General features: G+C 41.7%; 2 protein-coding genes and 1 long non-coding RNA gene across 6 annotated transcripts in view; 2 read left to right on the top strand and 1 right to left on the bottom strand.

Annotated features, from left to right (window-relative positions):
- The window catches only part of KIF6 (kinesin family member 6), a 392,900-nt gene extending 383,788 nt beyond the window's left edge, over window positions 1–9,112 (top strand). For all 3 annotated transcript variants that reach the window (XM_074236853.1, XM_074236852.1, XM_074236851.1), the window contains one exon: window positions 6,701–9,112. In XM_074236853.1, coding sequence (XP_074092954.1) covers window positions 6,701–6,717 — 17 coding nt within the window. In that variant the 3' untranslated portion in view covers window positions 6,718–9,112. The remainder of the gene's footprint in view (window positions 1–6,700) is intronic.
- LOC141523576 (uncharacterized) overlaps window positions 1–23,459 on the bottom strand; it is a 79,091-nt gene that overhangs the window by 15,167 nt on the left and 40,465 nt on the right. The window lies entirely within an intron of this gene.
- KCNK16 (potassium two pore domain channel subfamily K member 16) lies at window positions 11,729–23,143 on the top strand. The gene is made up of 5 exons (XM_074236855.1): window positions 11,729–13,867; window positions 18,782–18,896; window positions 19,225–19,391; window positions 19,911–20,076; window positions 21,146–23,143. Exons 1-5 carry the CDS (start codon window positions 13,643–13,645, stop codon window positions 21,367–21,369), a joined length of 897 nt encoding a protein of 298 aa, XP_074092956.1. The 5' UTR covers window positions 11,729–13,642; the 3' UTR covers window positions 21,370–23,143.

Here is a 23,459-nt window from a genome sequence, read left to right as displayed (position 1 = left end):
TTTTTTAACCTGAAAAAAGTGGTTAACCTTCTTATTTGTAGTTTAAAAAATAAAATTCCTTGTTCCTGCTTTCCTTAAATTTGGAGCTTGCCTTATCTAAAGCTGCCAAGATTTAGAAGAGAAAGGATCATCTCATTTTTCTTATTACAAAGCTTTCTAAAAAGCTGAAATTTTTTCCATTATTAGAAACAACCTCCCTTCTTGTTTTAGAAGTCACCTCAGCAGCAAGTAGTCAGAAGTAAATGAGTTGTTATACAAACAATTTAACTAGAGCAGGATATTTCTGACTCTCCATTTTAAGAATTCACTATAAGCACAAGCCCAATATAATCATCTAGCTTCCCTCTGCTGCTCAGAAAGAAAACTGAACCTGAAAGGCTTTTTTTTCCTTTTCATATTGGAAATCTGTGACAGTATGTATCTTAGCTCTAGAGTTTTCATTTTGTGTTTCTTTAACCAATATTTGATGCCCCCAATATTTATTGTATGCATATCCTGAAAGGGATATAAAGTTTGGGGATGGAGAGAGTCCCATAGTATATTCCTCGAATATAGTCATTAACATTATTTCCTAATCTTGTCCTAGACTGCTCTGTCAAAGGACTAGAAAATTATGTAGGAAAAAAACCCAACCTGTTTCTAATCAATGATTCAAAACCTCTCCCCAATAATCTCCTCAGAGAAGGGGAAAATAATGTTTATAGATTGGCCCTAAAGGGGCAGCTAGGTGACAGACACAGTAGATATAACACCAGTTCTGGAGTCAGGAGGACCTGAAATAAAAATCTAACCTTAGACATTTGCACTTACTATCTGTGTGACCCTGAGCAAGTCCTTTAACCCCAAATGCCTCACCAAAAAAGGGGGAAAAATAGATTATCCTTAAAAATGAAGGGATTCCTTTTTATTTTTTTAATTTTTTACAATTTTCCCCCTAATCTTGCTTCCCTCCCCCCCACCCCACAGAAGGTAGTCTGTTAGTCTTTACATTGTTTCCATGGTATACATTGATCTCAGTTGAATGTGATGAGAGAGAAATCATATCCTTAAGGAAGAAAAATAAAGTATTGTGCCTTATTGTTGCACTAATGGAATGAGCAAGTCCATCTGGGTTGGTCATCACCCCCATGTTGCTGCTAGATTCGTCTGGTTCTGCTCATCTCACTCAGCACCAGTCCATGCAAATCTTTCAAGGCTTCCCTGAATTCCCATCCCTCCTGGCTTCTAAAAGAACAATAGTGTCCGGGGCAGCTAGGTGGTGCAGTGGATAGAGCACCAGCCCTGGAGTCAGGAGTACCTGAGTTCAAATCCTACCTCAGACACTTAATAATTACCTAGCTGTGTGGCCTTGGGCAAGCCACTTAACCCCATTGCCTTGCAAAAACTTAAAAAAAAAAAAGAAAGAACAATAGTGTTCCATCACATACATATACCACATTTTGTTAAGTCATTCCCCAATTGAAGGACATTTACTTAATTTCCAATTCTTTGCCACCACAGAACAGAGCTGCTATGAATATTTTTGTGCAAGTGATTTTTTTAAACATTACTAAAAAATTCTTGTTCAAGAGTAAACATAATACCCCCCCAAAAAATATAGACCCTCGTGAAAAATAAAGAGAATAAATGTGCTTCAGTCTGTGTTATGATACTATCATCTCTGTCTCAGGTGGATCACTTTCTTTACTATCATAAAAGTTACTTCCATATTTTTCCACAGTTGCTGTTGCTGATTGTAATTCCCTCCATCCATTCCTCCCCACCACCATATATTATATTTTCTCTCTCCTTTCACTCTGACCCTCTTCTAAAATGTGCTGTAGGGTATCTGAGTGGCACAGCAAATTGATCACCAGCCCCAGGACCTTTGGCCCCGAGCCCACATACCACCCCTGAGACCCAGCAACTACCCAGCCCCATGGTCCTGGACAGGCCACCCAATTCCAACCTCTTGTAAGAAGTAAAAAAGAAAATGTGTTATATCTGACTATTCTCTATGGTCTTCCCTCTCCTCTATCACCCACATCCCCCCGCCTTCCCCCTTTCCCCTTTCACTCCTTTTTACTCTAGATGTCTATATCCTATTGAGTGTGTATGCTGTTTCCTCTCTGAGCCATTTCTGATGAGAGTGAAGGTTCCCTCATTCCCCCTCACCTTCCCCCCTTCCATATCATTGCAAAAGTTCATTGTAAAAAATATATATATATATACATATATATATATTTTATACGAAATATCTTAGCCTATTCCACCTCTCCCTTCTCTTACTCCCAGTGCATTTCCCTTTCAGCCATTGACTCCACTTTTACAATATATTATATCTTCAAATTCAGCTCTCTCCTGTGTTTCATCTATAAAAGCTCCTTCTACCTGCTCTATTACATAAGAAGTTTCATATGAGTATTATCAATATCATTTTTCTATGCAGAAATATATGCAGTTCATCATCATTAAGTCCCTCATATTTTACCTTTCTCCTCCACTCTCTATGCTTCAGCTGAATCCTATATTTGAAGGTCAGACTTTCTGTTTAGCTCTGGTTGTTTCAACAGGAATATTTGAAATTCCCCTGGTTCATTGAAAGTCCATATTTTCCCCTGGAAGATAATGTTCAATTTTTCTGAATAGTTGATTCTCAGTTGCATTCCAAGCTCTTTTGCCTTCTGGAATATTATATTCCAAGCCCTACGAGCCCTTAATGTAGTTGCTGCTAAGTCCTGTGTGATCCTGACTGTAGCTCCACAGTATTTGAGTTGCGTCCTTCTGGCTGCTTGTAATATTTTCTCTTTGACTTGGGAGTTATGGAATTTGGCTATAATATTCCTGGGGGTTGGGTTTGGGGTTTTTTTGGGATTTCTTTCTAGGGGAGATCAATGGATTCTCTCAATTTCTATTTTACCCTCTGCTTCTAGGATATCAGGGCAATTTTCCTGTAGGATTTCTTTAAAAATGAGGTCAACACTATTTTTCTGATCATGACTTTCAGGTATCCCAATAATTTTTAAATCATCATTCCTGAATCTGTTTTCCAGATCAGTTGTTTTTTCAATGTGATGTTTGACATTTTCTTCTAATTTTCATTCTTTCGGTGTTGAAGTATTGTGTCTTGACTTCTCATAAGGTCATCAGCTTCCTTTAGCTCCATTCTATATCTGAAGGATTTGTTTTCCTCAGAGAGCTTTCTTATCTCCTTTTCCATCTGACCAATTCTGCTTTTTAAAGCATTCTTCTTTTCAATAACTTTTTGAACTGTCTTACCCATTTGACCTATACTGGTTGTTAACATGTCATTTTCTTCAGCATTTTTTGTATCTCCTTGACTAAGCTGCTGACTTATTTTTCAGGTTTTTCCTGCATCTCTCTCATTTCTTTTCCCAATTTTTCTTCTATCTCCCTTACTTGATTTTCAAAATCTTTTTTGAGCTCTATCGTAGCCTGAACCCAACTTCCATTTTTCTTGGAATCTTTAGCTGCAGAAGCTTGTACTTCTTCATCTTCAGATTGAGTATTTTAATCCTTCTTGGGATCATAAACAAAGAATTTCTCAATGATGTTCCTCTTTTTTCTCTGTTTACTCATTTATCCAGCCTATGCATGGTTTTGGAGTGTTTCCTGAGCTTCTGAGTATTATTGGGGCACCTTCTTTTGGGGGGAGGTGGGACATCCCATTGGGACCTTTATTCCTCCAAGGTCTTATGTTCTCTTGCCTATGCTTTGATATGTAGATGACCACAGGCACTCCCCTCTGCCCTGAAGCTGTGAGGAGAATCTCTGCTATCTTAGTATGGAAGGCCAAACTGAAACCTGGATCTGAGTGTGGGCAAACAGTAGAGTCCTGCCCCAGGGAGAGCAGAGAGATTTCTGGAGTCTCCCCTGACCCCCTTACCATTTGTGGGCTGTGGTCTGGAGATGCAGGCTAATTTCATCCAATTCTCACTGCAGGTTCTGAGGCCTGTACTCCTCACTCCACATTCATTCTGGTGTAGCAGAGTTCTCTCACCTACCCTTCAAGCTGTTCCCAATGATTCCCGGGCTGGGCTGGGCTGGGCTGGGCTGGGCTGGGCTGGGCTGGGCTCTGTGGCCAGAGCTTTTTTCCTAACTTCTGGTCCTGAAACATACCTTTCCTGCGCAGCTTCTAAGTTATCTTGGACTTAGAAAATGCATCACCTAGTCTTTCTGTGGGTTCTGCCCCTCTAAATTTTGGCCAGAGTCATAATTTGATGGCTTTTTGAGTTCCCTGGGGAAGGAGTTTCTGGGGAATGCTGCCTTCGTGCTGCCATCTTGACTCCATCCCCCAAAAGAAGGGATTTCAATGGACAGAAATGAATGCAGTCTGGCAGTTTGATATAAGGGTCAGCAAAGGGTAAAGAATAGGAGAATGAAGGGTAAGAATGGGAATGATATATATTTTTTTGTGATTCATAACTGTTATAAACTTCCTAAAATTTATCTCACTTCATACATGGATTTCTCTGATAGCCTATAACAATCAACTATTCAGTTTCTAAGATCCCAAATGCATAGAATAAATAAAGAAAATGAAATGAGCTCTCCTGCAGAATAAGCAGAACAGAACTCTTTATTGATTGGTCACAAAAGAGCGCAGGTGTTTTATCTACACAAACAAACTAACAGGATGGGCCACAGGAGAACTGCAAACCAAGGATTCAATCATTCAGATGTCCAGAGAGATGAGCACTAAAGAATATCAGATGTGTTACAATAAAAACCATCAGGAGTAAGCATGAGACTTTGCCACAGTGTTGTCTTAATTAAACTAGATTATGCAGCTTTGAGGTTTTGGTTCCCCGGGTTGATTAGGAAGGAGAGAGAGCTGACTCCATAAGATCTTAAAAGCATATGAATAAAAAGCACAGCCACGACTGGCAAAAAGGGAAAGCGACATGGTGGGAGAGGAAGAAATGACATATGAAGGAGAAACAGATGAGTCAACTGTATTGTTGATGCCCTGTGTAGTTGACAGTGAGCTACAAGGCTGTTTCTGGAGCCATGGAGACCAGAAGTCAGTATGATGAGGTGAGAGAGCTTTCCTTTATACCTATCTGAGGTCATTCAGGCAATAGCTTCCTTGTCTTTAGGCCATTGAGACAAAGAAGAGATGGCATTGAGCCATACTTTAGTCATAGTTTCAGAGACCAAATGGTTAGTAGCAGTCATGCTGGCATCCCCAGATGAGGAGTGAAGGGATAAGAGACTCTCTGCCCCACAAGTATTAGAGGAGCCATACACTTAATGAGAAGAATTCCTGGCAATCAAGAAGGTTGGAAAATGATGCTTGAATATCTCATATTCTTGGGAAGCTGTGCTTTGAAGGGACAGAGTTGGAGTTGATGATATTGTTGTTTTCCTGAATGAGCCTTTCTGTGGATGTTTGAGTTAACCATAAGTAACAGGGGTAACAGAGCCAACTATGAAACTCTTTCTAATGAAGGAACCATGAAACTACCTCTCATCATGCTGACTCTAATAATAAGGTTTGCCTAAGAAGGAGAATTGGCTAGGAATAAGCTTCTGTCCCCTTTTGCATATTTTGGAGATCTACAGTGATCCAACCAACTAGGTGACCCCCTTTTATTCCATTTTGTTCCATTGTTCCAACTCTGTTGACTGCTCTCTCTTCCTCTTTAGTGGACAGGCTCATACTATTCTTTTTCTCCAAATTTCCATTCTGCTTTTCTTCTCTTAGATGCAACACTCTCTCTGTATTTGAAAATGTGTTATCATAAATTCTAGGCAGTGGGTTGGCATAGTGGATAGAGAGCTGGGGTTGGAATTAGGAAGAGTCATTTTCTGAGTTCAAACCTGGCCTCAGACCTTTACTAGGCTGTATGACCCTGAGCAAGTCACCTAACACTGAGGTTTCCCATATATAAAATGAGCTGAAGTCTTGAGAATGCCAAACCCTCCAGTATCTTTGCCAAGAAAGTCCCAAATGAGGTCACAGAGTGTTGCACATGACTGAACAAATCATGTATTCTTCTTATGACATTCATACATATAATTGTCTCCCCCAATTTACTTAACATCCCCTTTAAAGGTGAGAATCATGTCTTTTTTTCTTTCCTCAAGTTCTACATTGGCTTTATATACAATAAAGTTTGGATCAATGAATTAATGGATGTCCCTAGAAATTAGAATTAAGGTCCTTGAGAAGCAATGCTGCACTGAGACTCGGGGTGGGGGAGGGGGAGGTGGATATTAAGCTACTTCCTACTACCTCCTCTTGTCCTTCCATATACATGCCATTGTTAACAGAGAAACACAGTAGAGTGTTAGACTTAAGTAGTACATAGGAAAGTGTTGGACTTAAGAATAAAAAAGTTCTAAGTTAAACTCCTCCTTCAAACACTTAATAGCTGTGTGAGCCTGGTCAAGTTATTTTACCTCTCTCAGCATTAGTTTTCTCATCTATGAAATAGGAATAATAATAGTACCAACCTCACAAAGTTGTTGTGAACATAAGAAAAGATAATATATGTAATGCTTTAATAATAACTTTAGTAATAATAGTAATAATAGTAATTAGTAATAATTAGTAATTAGTAATAATAGTAATAATAGTAGTAATAGTAATAGTAATAATAACTTTAGTAATAACTTTAAAAGTAAAATAAATATTAACAATTATCATCATCACCACTGTTAAAACAATCTTAACAAAATTACTGTCTCTTTTCAGGTTTGACAAACAATTGAATTCATAATGCCAGCCCAGCAGCCCAGCCAAAAAAGCAAAGACAGAGTACAGATAAGACTCTTCTCTTCCTTCATTCTCTCTTTGGATGTGCTGCCTAAATGACTGGAACAACATGTGACTTGAGCACTAATGGAAAGCCTTGTGTTTCTGTAAAGATGATGTCCCAGACACACTCAAGAATGATAGGACATGGGCAGCTAGGTGGCATAGTGGAGGTGGCTAGGTGGTGTAGTGGGGGAGGCTAGGTGGCGTAGTGGGGGCGGCTAGGTGGCATAGTGGATAAAGCACTGGCCCTGGAGTCAGGAGTACCTGAGTTCAAATCCAGTCTCAGACACTTAATAATTACCTAGCTGTGTGGCCTTGGGCAAGCCACTTAACCCCATTTGCCTTGCAAAAGCCTAAAAATAAATAAACAAACAAATAAACAAACAAACAAACAAATAAATAAATAAATGAATGAATGAATAGATAAATAAATAAATGAAAAAGAATGATGGGACATGCTGAGGTGGGGGGAGCAGGGAGTAGAGAGATGGATCCAAATGGAAGTGTACACTAGGGCTATTGGCTATGACACGGCAAGGTAGGTTGAGTTTTGGAGGGTTTGTGTTGGCTTTGTATTTTTAAAATAATTTCCCTTATTTTTAAAATAATGTGGGTCACATGGTGACCTTGCATTTTGGATACCTTGAGATTATAAAATAGCAATTTTGCAAGATGGAGTCAGATTTGTGCTCCACTCCCTTCTTTCCCCTCACCCCATTTCCACTAAGCCTAGGTCTATCCAATAATAAAGGGAAATAAAAAGATTGTAGCCAGGAATGAAAGGGGGGATACTTTGGCCCAGGACTACAGAGCTGTATCCAAGCAGAGGACAGCCAAATTGTCTCCTGAATTGGGGACATTTGATAGTTGATCTTGATTACTCAAGGCAGATTGTCTGCCATTACCTTTACAGTGAGGATGCCCAGCATTTTGGAGCAGATCAAAAGGATCTGACAGGAACCAAAATGATCAAAAAACATGGTGGAAAAGCTTGGGTAGGCAGTCCAAACTTCAGGGGACCATGACATGAATATCTGTGATTCTCTGGAATTTAGGCCATTGTTTCTAATTGTTGCCTTTTCCAGAATTTCTACAAATATCATGCGCCCTTAAACCTAAGAGACTAGGCTAAGACAACCTAAGAATCTACAATATTTTAGTTTTCCAGCACATAAGGCAAGCAGTCAGATGAAGCCAATGGATAGATGTCTAGGTCTAGGTCTTTGCCTGATTGGGGGTCCTTTGAGAGCTGAAAACACGGAGCCTTGGGAAACTGAAGTTAGGAGTACCTGATGATGCCGCAAATTGAATAAAAGAACTTGCCCACTGTCATTGCAATCTCTGTCTGGCAAGGATAAAGATTGAAAACCCCGGAAGCAGGGGCAGCTAGGTGGCACAGTGGATAAAGCCAGGCCCTGGAGTCAGGAGTACCTGGGTTCAAATCCAGTCTCAGACACTTAATAATTACCTAGCTGTGTGGCCTTGGGCAAGCCATTTAACTGCATTTGCCTTGCAAAAACCTAAAAAAAAAAAAAAAAAAGAAAAGAAAAAAGAAAACCCTGGAAGGAGAAGGAAGATCAAAAGACCAAGGTAAATGAATTGTGCATATGAAAATATAATTTTAAAACTTGGAAGGGCTGAAGAAATCACCCAGTTCAACTATTCCCATTTAAAGATAAGAACACCAAGGCCCAACAAGGAGAAAGGACTTGCCTATAGCCATCCACCTACACAATGACAGAGCCAGGACAAGAGCTGTTGTCTCCCTAGCTCTGGACCAATGTTCTCCCCACACAGAGAAGACCTGTAGAGCCTCAGGCACTTAATTACCTAGTTGTGTGACCTTGGGCAAGTCACTTAACCCCACTGCCTGATATAAAAATAAAATTAAAGAAAGAGAGAGGGAAGACCTGAATGGTTTAGGCCCCACAGAGATGCATATATCTCACACAAGCAAGACCTGAAATGGGTTTGGAAGTGTCCGTGTCTGTCGTGAAATTAGCAGGTGTTCCAGGAAAGGGCTGGGTGCTTCCAGCCTGGATGAGACAGGGCTGTTTACACTGGGGCTAGCTAAATACTATTGATTCCACGTCTCTAGCTGGAGGCATTTATCCTCTGGATCCAAAGGCCTTGTTTGCAGGGAAGGATGGGGCAACCCCATGAAGCCAGTCAGGCCCGGGCAAAGCCATAGGGGAGATGAGGAAAGGAAGACAAATTGGGGAAGTTTATCTCCCAAAGGGGAATATGCATCAACCAAATGGCTGTCAAACCATGCCCTCCTGTCTGACCCAGGACCTTTGGCACAGGATCATCCTTAAACTATTTAAATGCCTGAGAAGCCCAAAGACACAGGAGCAATGCTTCGAAGATACTTTTCTCAGATTTTTTTAAAATATTAATTTCTATCCAAAGTTTGTGTTTTTTAATTTGTTGGTTTGGCTTGGTTTGGGTTTTATTCTTTCTTTCCAATTTATTGGAAAATTAAGTTTCAGGTGAAAATATTCTCTTTATCCAAACCAAAGTGTCCCCTTGAAGGCAAGGAAAGTCAGAAATGAGCTTTTCTATGTTCCTGGAGGGAAAAACAAGACCTCAAGAGAGACATTTTCTATAGAAGTCATGCCAATGATTTTCAAAATGTCCTGCCACATTGAAAGAAATGAACCTTTTCTATTGTTTCATAAATAATCGAAGAATATCAAAATTGGAAGGGACCTGAGATGCCACCTAGATAGCTCCTCATTGGACAAAAGAAAAAAATGATACTCAGAGAGGACATGCTTTGTACATAGTGGTCAATTGATAACTACAGAATTGAAGTGACCCAATTAATGTTATATTGTCTGTAACAGGGTTGGAAATAGATTCTAAGTCTTCAATTGGTTCTTCATCTAATGTTCATTTCAGTACACCACATTGCCCATTTAGATATGAGTTAACCATTTAGAAGGTTAAATGCATGGGATTTTTTTTAAATGTAAACATAAGCATTTTTAAAGTTTAGGCTGTCGAAATTTTTGAAACATAGACAAGCTATATCTTCTGATATGGGACAGGAGAAAAAGCATAGGAAAAATTACGATGGTTGTTATGTACTAGATGAGGGAGGATGTTAGACGATAGGTTTAGGATGTGTAGGGAAACATCCAGAAAATGTGGAAGTACAAGATTGTGCATCTATATGCACTGGCTATCAAAGGGAGTATTGGGGGAATAGTTTGTGGTAGGTGCATGGGCTTGAGGCAAGGGGAATTGTTTGGGAATAGTTTGTGGGTAGGTCTGGGCCAAGTGATGAGGAGAGAATGTTAGTTGAGGATGTAGGAAATAGCACTATGGGGTCTATAGGAATGTGTATATAGGAAGGGAAATAATTTGTCACTCATAGTGACTGTCCAACAGTTAATGACTGAATTTTGAATTTGACCCTGTATACTTTAGAAGCCAGGAACTTGAAGCCTTATTAGAGAGAAATAATAATGCCTGGCAGCTATGAAGAAAACAGTGTGGAAACTGTTGGAAATGACTGAAGATGCCATCAGGGATTGTGTCAGTGAAGGCAAGAGTTGAAAGAGAGGGACCTAGCAGCAGAGATTGTAAGGGACTACTGAGTATCACTGGAAAAGAAATGAGATAGAATATTACTGTTCTTCCTAAAAACTTCAACAGTAAAAGGGAGGGGAAGTCTTCACTTTAAATCACCATTCAGAACTTTCCCCATCCCCTTCTACTGAATATAGCATAACTCCTCTAATTTCATGATGAATCTAGCTCCTTGGGTCAGTAGGGATCTAAAGATGTTATTCCAGTTTCCATCTACAGAAAAGCAGGTTTTGGAAGATCTTCAGAACCTATAAGAAACCACCTTCCAAAATTTTTCATCAAACTTTTGGTAGCTATCTCTGATCTCTGGCCCCTCTGAATTTATAGGATGTGGATCTTGGCACAGTGGATGGGACAGGAAAGGAAGACTTTAGTTCAAATCCTAAACCAAATACTTGCACTTAACCTAGGTAACTCATATAATTCTCTATGCTTCATTTTCCTCATCTGTAATATTACTACTTATATTATAATATATTAAAACTAATATTTAGATAGCGCTTTAAGATTTGCAAAGTACTTTCTATACATTGTACCATTTGAGGGTGGTGGATTCAAGGGCCTCTAAGGTCCCTTCCAACTCTAAATCTATGCTCCTATGACTCTATTCCTCTATACAACAGTAGAAGGTTGTAAAGAAACCGGAAGAGAATTACTTAACCTGACTTATTGGTTACAATTTGAGAAAAATGTGCTTTTTTCCCCATTTAGGTAGATTATATATTTATTTGGGTCAATCCATGGGACAATACCAATGTCAGATAGGTGAGTAAGTGATTTGTCCATTTCCTTATCTCAGGAATTATTCAGATGGAAAGAGCCTCCTCCATGCTGTGTTTACTCAGTATTCTCTCTCAACATTGTACACTTAATCGATTTGGGGGTTTTGTTTTTCCTCCTTTTCCTCCAACCTCCTAATTAGTTCAGCCTCAAAACATCCCTTATCGTCTCCAGATGTCAGATCAAGCTCCACCAATAGGATCAGGCATGTTAAGCTTTCCATTAATTGATTTTGGCCCCCACCCTTGGGGAAGCACAAGTTGGTCCTTTCCATTAAGTGCAATAATTCCCCATTCAGGAGATTGTAAATCATGCCTTCTGTCTGTCCATCTTAGCTGTGGCTGTCACCTTCTTCAGAAATGAGTGGATAGTAAAAGAGAAAAAAAGAAAGAGAGAGAGAGAGAGAGAGAGAGAGAGAGAGAGAGAGAGAGAGAGAGAGAAATCCTGAAAATGATGAATTCTTGCCCAAACTTCAAGTCTATAGGAGAGTTTTGGTGGCTTGCCCAAAAAAAGGACCAAATTTATAAATAGATGGATTATGTAATTATTTTAATGGTATGACTCAAGGGGACTCTAAGCAACCTTCCACTGGCCCAAAATATGAACATTACATTGTTCCTTTGGCTTTAGGGAGATTTGAGCTCAAATCCCTTTCTTAAATGTGTAATCATTTAACATCTAAGTAGACATGTCTTCAAATGGATATCTCTCCCTGTTCTGTCACCAGTCAAGGCAGAAAAAGCTAAAACAAAAATCAGTCTTTCCATTCTTAGTTTCTAGCATCTGGCCTCTCCATCTCTGTAAAATTGAGCATAATAATAGAAGCTACCTCCCAGAATTACCTGTCAAAATCAAATGAGACAACCTTTGTAAACCACTCTGCATAAATCTTTCCATCAATGCTAGCAATTATTGCTGGAAAACTCCATTAGTGATAAGAACTTGAATAGGTCATTTTAGTCATCCTCCCATCAAAAAATAATCTCATAATTTTAGAGTTGGGAGGGATCCCAGCCATACCTGAAAGGAATCCCCACTATAACATACCCACTCTTTGCTTGACAATCCCTAAGGACAGGACTGACCCTGCCACACAAGGCAGCCCAGGTTCTACCACTAGGTGGGTCTCCCTGTTGGAAAGTTTGGGTTGGAAAGGAAGGGAACAGAAGGAATTATTTCCCTAAGATGAAGCTTATATATGCCTCTTTACAACTTCACTCACTGCTCCTTGTTCTTCCCTCTGGAGTCAAACAGAAAAAAAAAAAAATAATTGGTCCCTTTTCACAAGACAGTCCTTCAAATATCTGAAGACAAATACCAATGTCTCCCTTGAATCTTGTGTCCCCTATTTTAAATATTCATACAACTGATAGGATTCATGAGATGGAACCCCACCTAAAACAAAGCAGTAGGTAAGATTTTCCACTTCTGTTGTTTCTGGTGGAGACAGACACCAACGGTCATATTCTGTCATATTCTGCTAAAAAAAACAGGGCTTCCTTCCCCATTCCCCAGAACAGATTCAAAGTGGCAAAGGAATGGGTGCAAACTGTTTTTGACATTTGTCATATTTCATCCAGCAAGGCTAAAACTTCATTATCCAATTTTCCCCTTCATTTTTAAAGTGGAAGGTCAGCATATTATGTCCAATGTGGTTAATGTATTGGTGAGTTTGGGGAAATTAGGTTTTCTTTCATCTGTTTAGGTCTTTACTTTAAGGGGAAAGCTCCCTGAGAAGGAGCAGGGAAGGAATTTATTGAAAAATGTGGCTAATGTAAAAACAAAAGTTATCAATAATATTTTAAAAGTGAAAGATCACAGGAGCAAAATGAAAAGTGAAAATTTCTATAAAAATTGGTCAGATGTCCTAGATACTCATATCACCATTGAACACTACAATCAGCTTTATGTTTGCTTTGCTCTGATTTGTCACAGATTAATCATAATCATACTTATCCTCCCTCCCTCTGTGCAGTCTTTCCTCCTGTCCCCTACTTCAGTGGGTACTCACTGGCACACACAGGTCTATTCTCTTAACCCCATTTCACAGTGAGGGAAACTGAGTATGGATAAGAGTCTAAACCAGTTCTGATTTCCCCTGAATTCCTGTGGTTTGGGGCTCAAAGGACCCATATTTTAGGGTCTGAAGGATGAGAAAAAGCCAGGAGAAGTAATGAGACTGTTCTCATTCTACTCTGCAGAAGAAGAAAGAGCAGAATGACTTCAACAGAGCACAGGACCCTGGAGAGGTCCCTATTCCCGTCCTGCTCCTCATGGAAGGGCATCCAGGTCAAGGGACATCAGACCTGTTTGCATTCATGGCACTTTGAGCAGCAGGGCTGAGATACACTGCACTGTTCAAATAGACTCCCCAGCCCAGCCAGCCAACTGTGGTAGGGAAGGAATAGTGCTTGAGGGGGGCCCCTGCGCAATAGGACCAGAGGAAAGGTAAGCACTCGATAGAGCTCTTCACCAGTGTGGTATAGCCCCCACCCCTACTCCATGGCCAGAGAAATGGCTGGCTCAGGACTCTATGACTGGCGGGGCAGCTGGACTCTGTCATTGCTGCTGGGCTATCTCTGCTACCTGCTGCTGGGTGCTGCCATCTTCCAGCTGCTGGAGAAACAAGCAGAAGCTCAGTCCCGAAACCAATTCCAGATGGAGAAGTTACACTTCCTAGAAAACTACACCTGCCTGGACCAACATGCCCTGGAACGGTTTGTACAGGTGATATGGGGAGGTGGGGCTGGGGTGAAGAGTAAGGAATTGGGGGGAGGTAGAATGTCAGCACCTGGATGAGGGTGAAGTAGAGGCTGGAGGAGGAGGGGCTTTGTGGCTTTGGGGAAGTCTGAGAGTCAGGGATAGAGAAATGGAGGTGGGGGGAGCATTAAAAATAACTCAATTCCTCTAGACCACTGTGTTCCCTGTATTCCCCTTGACCTTTGTCCAACTCAGTTACAATGCCATAACTGGACAATAGCTGTCCCACACAAATATCCTTAATAGCTGTCATCAGACCTTCCTCCAATGAGAAAAGTCTGAAACTTCAGGTTCAAAAAGAGCTGTGGTTGTCCAAGCTCCTTTAATGACTAGACTAGGCAGAGAAGCTGTTTTTGATGAGTGAGCTCCTCTATTCAGTGCCACCCCCATCCTACCCCCCTGCTCCCTGCCATGCACAACTTTGGTTGCTCTACATAGACTCTGAGCATTCCCCATTGTTCTAGGCTCAAGAGGATCACTGGTCCATCAACACATGATCTCATGGGGTTGGGTCAGATGGTCAAGAAAAGGTTCAATATACAGAAACCTGAAATTATCTTCCTGGCATTTAATTGGGGAGACAAATCATAGTCAAATGATGTGAAATGACTAGAGGATGAAATGACTTAAGAATGGTGAGAAAGGGGTCAGCTAGGTGGCACAGGGAATAGAGAACTGGCCCTGGAGTCAGGCAGACCTGAGTTGAAATCTGATCTTAGACAATAATTACCTATCTGTGTGACCTTGGGCAAGTCACTCTTAACCCCATTGCCTTAAATAAATAAAAAAAAATTTTAATGGTGAGAAAGCTGGGTCAAGTATAAAATCACAATCACTGGGGGCAGCTAGGTGGCACAGTGGATAAAGCACTAGCCCTGGAGTCAAGAGTACCTGGGTTCAAATCCGGGACACTTTATAATTACCTAGCTGTGTGGCCTTGGGCAAGCCACTTAACCCCATTTGCCTTGCAAAAACCTAAAAAAAAAAAATCACAATCACTGGATTTAGATTGGGAAGGGTCCTGGGAGATCATCTGGCCCATTAATAATAATTTTAATTTTACTGGAGTAAGGAGAGAGAGGACTGAGACCCAAAGAGGGAAAGTTATTTCTCCAAGGTCACAACTATTATATGTGCTGAGAGAGGTTTAAAATAAGACTGGCCGATATGTTCATTTGAGAGCTTACTAAAGATTCTGAGAGCCAAGCCTGGATCTCTTTTTCTTGAGAGTATCCATTCCCCTCATGCTCCTCAGACTCCAGCAGTCAAAAACTGGAACCACTAACTCCAAATCTGAAGTGATATAAACAAAGAAAAGAGCATGGGATTTCAGTTCCTCCCCAGAACTAAGCCAGAGGATGTGGAAAGCAATTCTAAGTGGAAATTTCTAAGACCTCATCTGCAGCAGTAAAGCTCTAGGTTAGATCACAAACATTCAAGCCTTTTCATTTATCGGAGAGCACAAACAGAACTGTATATTTTTGTGGGCTATGTGATTTTTTTAAACATTGCAATTATTAATTGATCCCAGTCTGTTATCATGACACCTGGTGGTACACAATTACACAAAAGTAGCAGCTGGCAGATGGTTAGGTCTCTCTGGATTGTTGATTTATTTGTGCTGACCCAAGTCATGGATTCCTTACTAGCTGCTGAAAACCTAGACAAGTTTCTTCTGTCTGCCTCAATTTCCTCAACTGTAAAATGGAGATAAGATCACCTTCCCCTCAGAGTTAAGATTAAATAAGAGATTTATAAAGCACTTCAGAGTGCTGGGCACACCATAAATGCTCAATAAATGCTTTCTTCTCTGGGTCGGCTAGGTGGTACAATGGATAGAGCACCGGCCCTGGAGTCAGGAATACCCAAGTTCAAATCCGGTCTCAGACACTAAATAATTACCTAGCTATGTGGCCCTGGGCAAGCCACTTAACCCTGTTTGCCTTGCAAAAACCTAAATAAATAAATACTTACTTCTCAACTATGCCTTTTCCACTGAATTGGAAATTTTTCCCTTGCATGTGAGACCCTTAGATATATAAAACTTTCGGATCACAAGCACTGAGAGAAGGAATAAAGCTAAGATTTCTTTGACTTATGAAATGAATGCCTGCCTAATTAAAAAAAAAAAGTCCTCTCCCAATGCATTGGGGGATGGAGGAGGGAAGTTACACTGAGAGATTAACTACCTTGTCCAGGGTCACTCAGCTACCACATATCAAAGTTGGGACTTGAACCAAGTCTTCCAGGTTCTTTATCCACTCTGCCACATTGTGTCTCCCTAATCACTAGAATGAGAAGCTGGGAGATCACAAGTTAGGAATAGTTTGTCCTGGAGGCAAGGGAATGTTCCCAGGATACTTAGAAAACCCTAGAGTCCTAGAAGGAAAATAAATCAGCATTTCTTGTCCTATGCTAGTAGGGAATTTTTAAAGCCACTAAGATTTCCACAGGGGCGGCTAGATGGCACAGTGGATAGAGCACCAGCCTTGGAGTCAGGAGTACCTGAGTTCAAATGTGACCTCAGACACTTAATAATTTCCTAGCTGTGTGGCCTTGGGCAAGCCACTTAACCCCATTTGCCTTGCAAAAAAAAAAAAACCCTAAAAAAAAAAAAGATTTCCATATAAGGTTTCTAATTCTAACCTCCCAATTCCTCAATGGGTAACTAAAGGTTTTGCCCTAATTTTAACCAATATGGAAATTGAAGCACAAAGAGATGCAGAATCTTGCCCTTGGATACATAGTAACTCCTGGAGGCAGGATTTGAATACTATACTGCCTGTCAACTGTGACTAATTTTTTGATGAGTTCTATGGAAATTTATCTATTTTATTTATCTTACTCCAATGAATACATTTGATACCAAATTCTCTCAGAGAATGCTAGTTAAGACTGGAAGCAATTATTTCTTGTAGTCTATCACTCATGTTGCTGAGGATTTGAACCACAGTAAAGTCCTGATGATTAAAGTACTGTTATGAATTGGAAGCTCAAAGCAGCTTCCATATTACTAGAAGATTTATCAACATCATTAGAAAGCTTTTCTGATAGAGCACCAAAACTGGGAATCTGTGATTACCTGAAAGCTGCTACCTACCCTCTGTCACTGACTCCCACAAGTCCTCAAATAATTTATAAACGAGCCCATCCCATTTCCCTACCTGTACAAAAGCCCCCAAACCACCTGCTCCTTGTTTATGTGGACCAGCTCTCATGAGAATAAAAATATGTGTTACTTATCCAATTCTCATTTCCAGATAAATCCTTCCTCTTCCCCTGCCCAGTCAGTCATCCCTTATAATAAATAAAAATTAAAGGGAAAAAAAGCCAGCCTTGATCATTAGAATTATTTCATTATGCTATTGCTGTTTTTATCTTTTTCCATTTACCTCACTGTATTGGAGATTGTATAGTGATTTCTTGCTTTCACTTATATCACTCTGTATTAAAAATCATCAAGAGAGTTAATGTAAGGGACAAAGGCAGTTTCTCATCCTTGCCTAATGCCTCTGTACTGGTCTATCCCAAATATAGGCAGTTGAGCAGGGGGGAAGGTATCTCCTATTCTTAAAGATTTCCTTAAAAGAAAATGCCCCTGTCTGTTTGAGGCACCCATTCTCTCATTCAATATCCATCACTGAGATGATCTTGTTGCTTTCTGCTCCAAGTGTATTCCAGACTCTCTCCATCACCACTAACCCTTGTGCCCCTATTAAGGATAAATGTCCTAGATCCAAGTTGCAATGACCCTTTAGAAATAGAAAATATTTTCTTCCCCCAGCCTTTTCTTCTCCAGCCTAATAAATCCCAGCTTTTTAATGACTGTCTCTTAATTTAAAAGAACATTTTTTTTTAAAACACAAAGATGACAAAGACTACCTCCTCTATCTGCCAACAGGATACTGACTGCTGCCATCTAAAGGGTTAAGGTCCTTTTCCATGAGATTTATGGGAAAGTGAACAAAGGCAAAATTTTGGTCTTTTCAGGGGCCCTAGCCTGTCAGACTGAGGAAAAGCAGATGGTGTCTTGTGACGATGTCCCTTTAACCAGACCACTACCCCACCCCCACTAGACCCTGAACTCACAGAGTCAGTCCTCTAGGGAACATTTCTCATGGGAAGTTAAGTCAAGGGAAAGTTACAACTCCAGGTCACCATTAAGGCATGAGGGATGGAACCCACCTCCAAGCCCCTCCAGCCACACCATAGAAGGCCATGCACATGCACCCTTGCAGGCTTAGAATCTGATTTGTTAGAAGACCCTAGTGAGTAGAACTGCTACAGTTTCATACAGAAACATGAAGGGTACCCCAGGCTAACTTATCTATCCCCTTGCCTCACCACCACCAGAAAATCAAACAGGAGACCTTTTATTTGGAAACCACTCCATGTGTGTAAGACTCCACAGCCTTCCCTTTGAACATTTCCATGTTTCCAAGCACAAAGGAGCACAGGCTTTGGGGGATCTGAGTCAACTTGGCCACATCCTTTTATCTTTTGGGGCCTCAATTTCCTCCTCTGTATAATGGAGGATAAGACTAAATGTCCTCTAAGGTTCCTTCTAGTTAATAACATTCTATGATTTCCTGAAGTGATGGCTGCCATTTCCTTCTCTAACACATTTTACAAATGAGAAAACTGAGACAAACGGGGTGAAGTGACTTGCCCAGGATCACAATCTGGTCAGTGTCTGAAGCTAGATTTGAACTCAGGTCGTCCAGACACCATGATTCCATCTAAATGGAAACTCCATGAAGCCTCACCTTCCCAGACTCGTTTTCTGTATCCTTTCCTCTATATTCCACACTGTTCCTCCTTCTTCCTGATTACCCAGTGTTTCCATGTTCTCCATACCTCAATACCTCCTACTTGGCACAGGTCATAATGGAAGCCTGGGAGAAAGGAGTGAACCCAACTGGCAACTCCACCAACCCCAGCAACTGGGACTTCAGCAGCAGCTTCTTCTTTGCAGGGACTGTTGTCACCACCATAGGTAATGGGGAATTGGGGGAAGGGGGAGGGAAGAAGACTAGATCCCCTGTTTTGGCCTCCTCCATCCTAGATCTCTCTGAACAGGCTTTCAACACTAGTTCCTCCTACCTACCCAAATCCATCTCCAAATCCATCACTCCTCAGTGAGGGAATTCCTGGCTTCTATTCTGCCCACTCAGAACTGATTGTGAGATTTTTTTTTTGTGGGAGGTGGGGACTATGGATAGGGGTTGGGGGAGAGGAAAGGTTTTAAAGCACAGACATATACATTCTGAAATCTACATTTGAAATAAGCCTCATCATTTGTTCTACTTCCCAATTCTCTCCAGGTTATGGAAACTTGTCCCCCAGCACAGAAGCAGGTCAGATTTTCTGCATCTTCTATGCCCTATTTGGGATCCCACTCAATGTGGTGTTTCTTAATCATCTGGGTACAGGAATACGGGTCTACCTAGCCACAATCAAGACGTGGGGGCATCAGCCAAGGCGTCACCAGGTACCACCTCTCCCCACTCCTCTCTGTGGTCCCACTATAGCAAAAGCTTCTCCTCAACCCTGACCTCCCCTGACTCAATCTCACCCTTCCTCCTTATGATCCCTGCCCCATTCCCAAAATAGTCACATTCCTATTGCTACTTGGCCCCAGTCCTTCCCTCAATGAAGTCAATGTACTTCCCCTGAACTAATTTCATATACTCTTCTAGGAAGAAGAGAGAGGGACAAGTATGATCTATAAGTGGTTCCCCCACCCCAATCCCAACTTAGTTTAAGTTGTTTCTTTATGAAAAAGATCAGAATATCTATTGAAGCAATGTCCCCAAGTCCCAAAATTTCTGCAAAATATGTAATTGGCATAGGATCACCCAAATACATTCACATATCCTGAGAGAAGTTGCTGAGTAGAGAGGAGGTCCAGTGTCTTCTTGTTTTGCATCACTGAGGAAGTGGCCACAGGCTTCCCTGAAGTCATCCTGAAGCCACAGGAACTACTCCATCAGTTTTCTGTCTCTCTTAGGTGGTACAGACGCTGGGCCTTGCTCTGTTCCTGACTGTGGGCACCTTTCTCCTCCTCATCTTTCCCCCCATGGTCTTCAGTCACGTGGAGGGCTGGAGCTATGGTGAGGGCTTCTATTTTGCCTTCATCACCCTCAGCACTATTGGCTTTGGGGACTATGTTGTAGGTAAGGGAAACGTTTGGGAATGGGGAATAAGTAATTGGGGCACTTTGGGAGTCTAAGAGCCAGGGCATTCAGAACTAGAGGTCTTGGGGTTTGAGGGAATGGGAAGAAGGGGGCTAGAAAATGGAAACCAGAGATTCACTCTCACCAAGTCTATCTGAGATGGAGGAGTACATGATTTATAAAACCCTTAAATGGTAATGTGGAAGAAGCTATGTGGCACAATGAAGAGACCTGGGTTCAAATCTTGCCTCAAGCTGCCTCAGCCTCAATAGATGTATGACCATAGGCCAGTGACTTCATAGTTTCCATTCCCTCAAAAATCCTTCCTGGGATTAAAAAAAACAAAACACCAGAATTTACTTTCCTACCTCACAGTGTGTGTGTGTGTTTTTTATTTTATTTATTTAAGGCAATGGGGTTAAGTGATTTGCCCAAGACCACACAGCTAGCTAATTATTAAGTGCCTGAGACCAGATTTGACCCCAAGTCCTCCTGACTCCAGGGTCAGTGTTCTAGCCACTACACCACCTAGCTGCCCCTTACAATGTGGTTTTAAAAAAAAATCCCTAGGGGGCAGCTAGGTGGCACAGTGGATACAGCAATGGCCCTGGAGTCAGGAGTACCTGAGTACAAATCAAACACTTAGTAATTACCTAGCTGTGTGACCTTGGGCAAGTCACTTAACCCCATTGCCTTACAAAAATCTAAAAAAAAGAAGAAAGAGAGAGAGAGAGAGAGAGAGAGAGAAAATGAAAGAAAAGAAATGTGAGTTTAATGTGAGTTTAATCTAAATGTGAGTTTAAAATCATTTATTTCAAGTCCCTACTCTGTCAATCCCTACTCTTTACTCCATCAGCCAATCTCCAAGGCCTTTGCTGTTAACCTGAGTTAAGTGTTCTCAGTAGCTTTGGGAGGAAAAAAGGTTCTCCCCGCATTGCCTCAGAAGCTATGGCTAGATGTTGCTTATAAAATCAAGGTAGAACACCTGGGAAGACCACATATATATTTGTGGAGAGGGGAACCTATGAAATGACTGAAAATATGATTCAACCTCTTCTTCCTCTCCCAGGCACAGACCCGGACAAGCACTACATCTCTGTGTACAGGAGTCTGGCTGCTGTCTGGATCATCTTGGGCCTGGCCTGGTTAGCTCTTATGCTACCTCTGGGCCCCATGGTCCTGCACCAACTCATGAACCTCTGGTCATTGAGCAGGGATCCAAGCTCTAAGAAGGGAATAGTTCCTGAGGCAGATGGTCTTTCTCATACCACCAAGCTACCTATAGCCATATGAGTTCATGGAGCAGACCCAATCTATAAACCAACCAGCTTCTCTTGCCTCTCAGCCCCCCACATAGATCACCTGTAGTAAGCACAATACTTCGAAGTACCCTAGTCTGTCTTCTTCCTGACCTCCTCTTCATATCCTCTCCAACAAAAGAAAAGAAGCCTAAAACATCCAGGTAAATGGGTAATGGAGACCAAACAGGGAGGCACAGAATAAGAGACACACTCTCATACCAGATTCATTGATCCCTGTAGAGCCATGTCTAGAATTCAGCCTGCCATGTTAGTCATCCCCACCCCAAGTCTCTAGGAGACTGTTGAACTCATGGGAGAGACCACAGATCTTCTCACTGAAGCGTACCAACAAAGTGCACAATAGCAATCCCACCACCAGACAAACCTAAAGTTCAAGTGCCCTGCTCCTTCCCGGTACCCATCATTTATGCTTTCTTGGGCTAGAGAAGTCATGCCCTGATGTATGTATGCATAATGTTCACAAACACAGCTTCTGAGACCTAGGGCACTTCAGCTAGGCTTCCTTCTGAATATGTTCCCTTTGTGCCCATTCCCTATACCTATGTTCTCTCCTCTCTTCATTTCTCCTTTAAATACATGCTCTCATAGATCATGATATAATAAGACCCTTTCTAAGAATGTCCTTCCAGAAACAGGCAATCCAAATAATCACAGAAAACAAACTGGAAGAGTGCTAACGACCTCTGAAGTTTGTTGGAACAAGATGGGGAAGTGTTCTGCGGATGGGGGAACAATGTGATCTTAAGCCTAGGACAGGAATCAGCTTGTCTGAAAGCAAGAGGGACATACTAGAGCAGGGGTCCCCAAAATCTGCTGTGCTCTCCCCTTAAGGCCTGATGGTAATCTGAACAGTAAACAGAAAGGGGCAGCATGTGGGTGCCCCTTTTCTTGCCACATTAATGCCTTAGGCAAATGAGACATGCTGCCTGTATCTCTTTTACTTCTAACAGTGTATCTGCAGGAAGGCAGTGTCTCCCCAGCAACTGTCTCCCCAATTTCTATTAATCAGCAAATGTCTAATCTATTAGCATGAAGGGGGAGGGGAGGGCTGGAAAGAAGCATAATCTCATCTCTACTGATAAAAGAAGTAGTAATCTGGCACATTAAGAGATGACAAATTGATATAAGAACTTTTAGAAGATAAAGGGTTAGCTATCCCAGAATGGGGGAGGGAGGTATCAGACTGCAAAAATAAAGGATAAGCTTCCCCCAGCCACACAGCCTCAATGGATAATGAGTTGTAGAAAATTAGATGTAACATTTGGAAACAGAGGGTAAGCTGAAATGACCTACAGAGTGGTGCCATGTTGACTGGAAAAATCTGAGCCTGGGCAACTTTTTCAGCTTCCCTTAGTTTTGAATAATTATCACCCAGTGCCTAAAATTCTGGAGATGGGGATGGGGCCCCAGACTATGATTGGTGTAATGTGAAAAGGCCATTTAGGTGACTCAGGTCCAGAGTCTAAAAGAAAGTCATGGACCTGGGTGAATAAACTTGGCCTCTCTATTTCTTCCTGGGTGTGGAGTTTCTGTGGGCTTGGCATTTATTGCCTGAAATCCTAAGGGCTCTGAGTCCTTCTCGTCCCTAGCTCTCCCCCTGACTCCTCTACTCTTCTGGTTCTCTTACTCTGACCTTTTTCATTTCTGCCCTTCTTCCTCCTTCTTTCAGTGTTCCCTTCTTCTTCCAGCTTTTTCCCAGTCCCTGGGGACTTCAGTTAGATCACAAGCTGCTTCTGCCCAGGAAATGTGGGAGGTGGGAGGTGGTGGGTGGTAAAGGGGAGAGGAGGGCCCGAAGAGAGGTGAGGGGTATCTTCCTCGCTTGCAAGGCGGGGCTAGATACCAGGGGCTCGCTATTCTCTTGGGGGCTAGGGATTGGATCCTATTTCGGGGTGGGGCTCTGGAGCCAGCTCATATCCCCCTAGGAAACCCAGGACCCTGACAGAAACAAACCGCAGCCACTTTCCAGGCAGGGGACTGCCTAGTCTGCCCGTATCCCTTTCCTTCCCTGGTCCAGAGCTTGATCGTCCCTAGACTTGGGTCTATCCCTCTCCCCCGGCCTTT

Source organism: Macrotis lagotis, chromosome 5 (assembly GCF_037893015.1).
Source record: "Macrotis lagotis isolate mMagLag1 chromosome 5, bilby.v1.9.chrom.fasta, whole genome shotgun sequence".
Classification (NCBI taxonomy): Eukaryota; Metazoa; Chordata; class Mammalia; order Peramelemorphia; family Peramelidae; genus Macrotis; species Macrotis lagotis.
The sequence above is the reverse complement of the archived record's forward strand: the minus strand, read 5'-3'. Positions and strand labels throughout refer to the sequence as shown.

Coding starts and splice junctions, on each gene's coding strand:
- KCNK16 (XM_074236855.1), top strand. CDS start 13,643: ATGGCCAGAGAAATGGCTGGCTCAGGACTCTATGACTGGCGGGGCAGC. Junction 18,897..19,224: donor GACTGTTGTCACCACCATAG/GTAATGGGGAAT, acceptor AATTCTCTCCAG/GTTATGGAAACTTGTCCCCC. Junction 19,392..19,910: donor ATCAGCCAAGGCGTCACCAG/GTACCACCTCTC, acceptor TGTCTCTCTTAG/GTGGTACAGACGCTGGGCCT.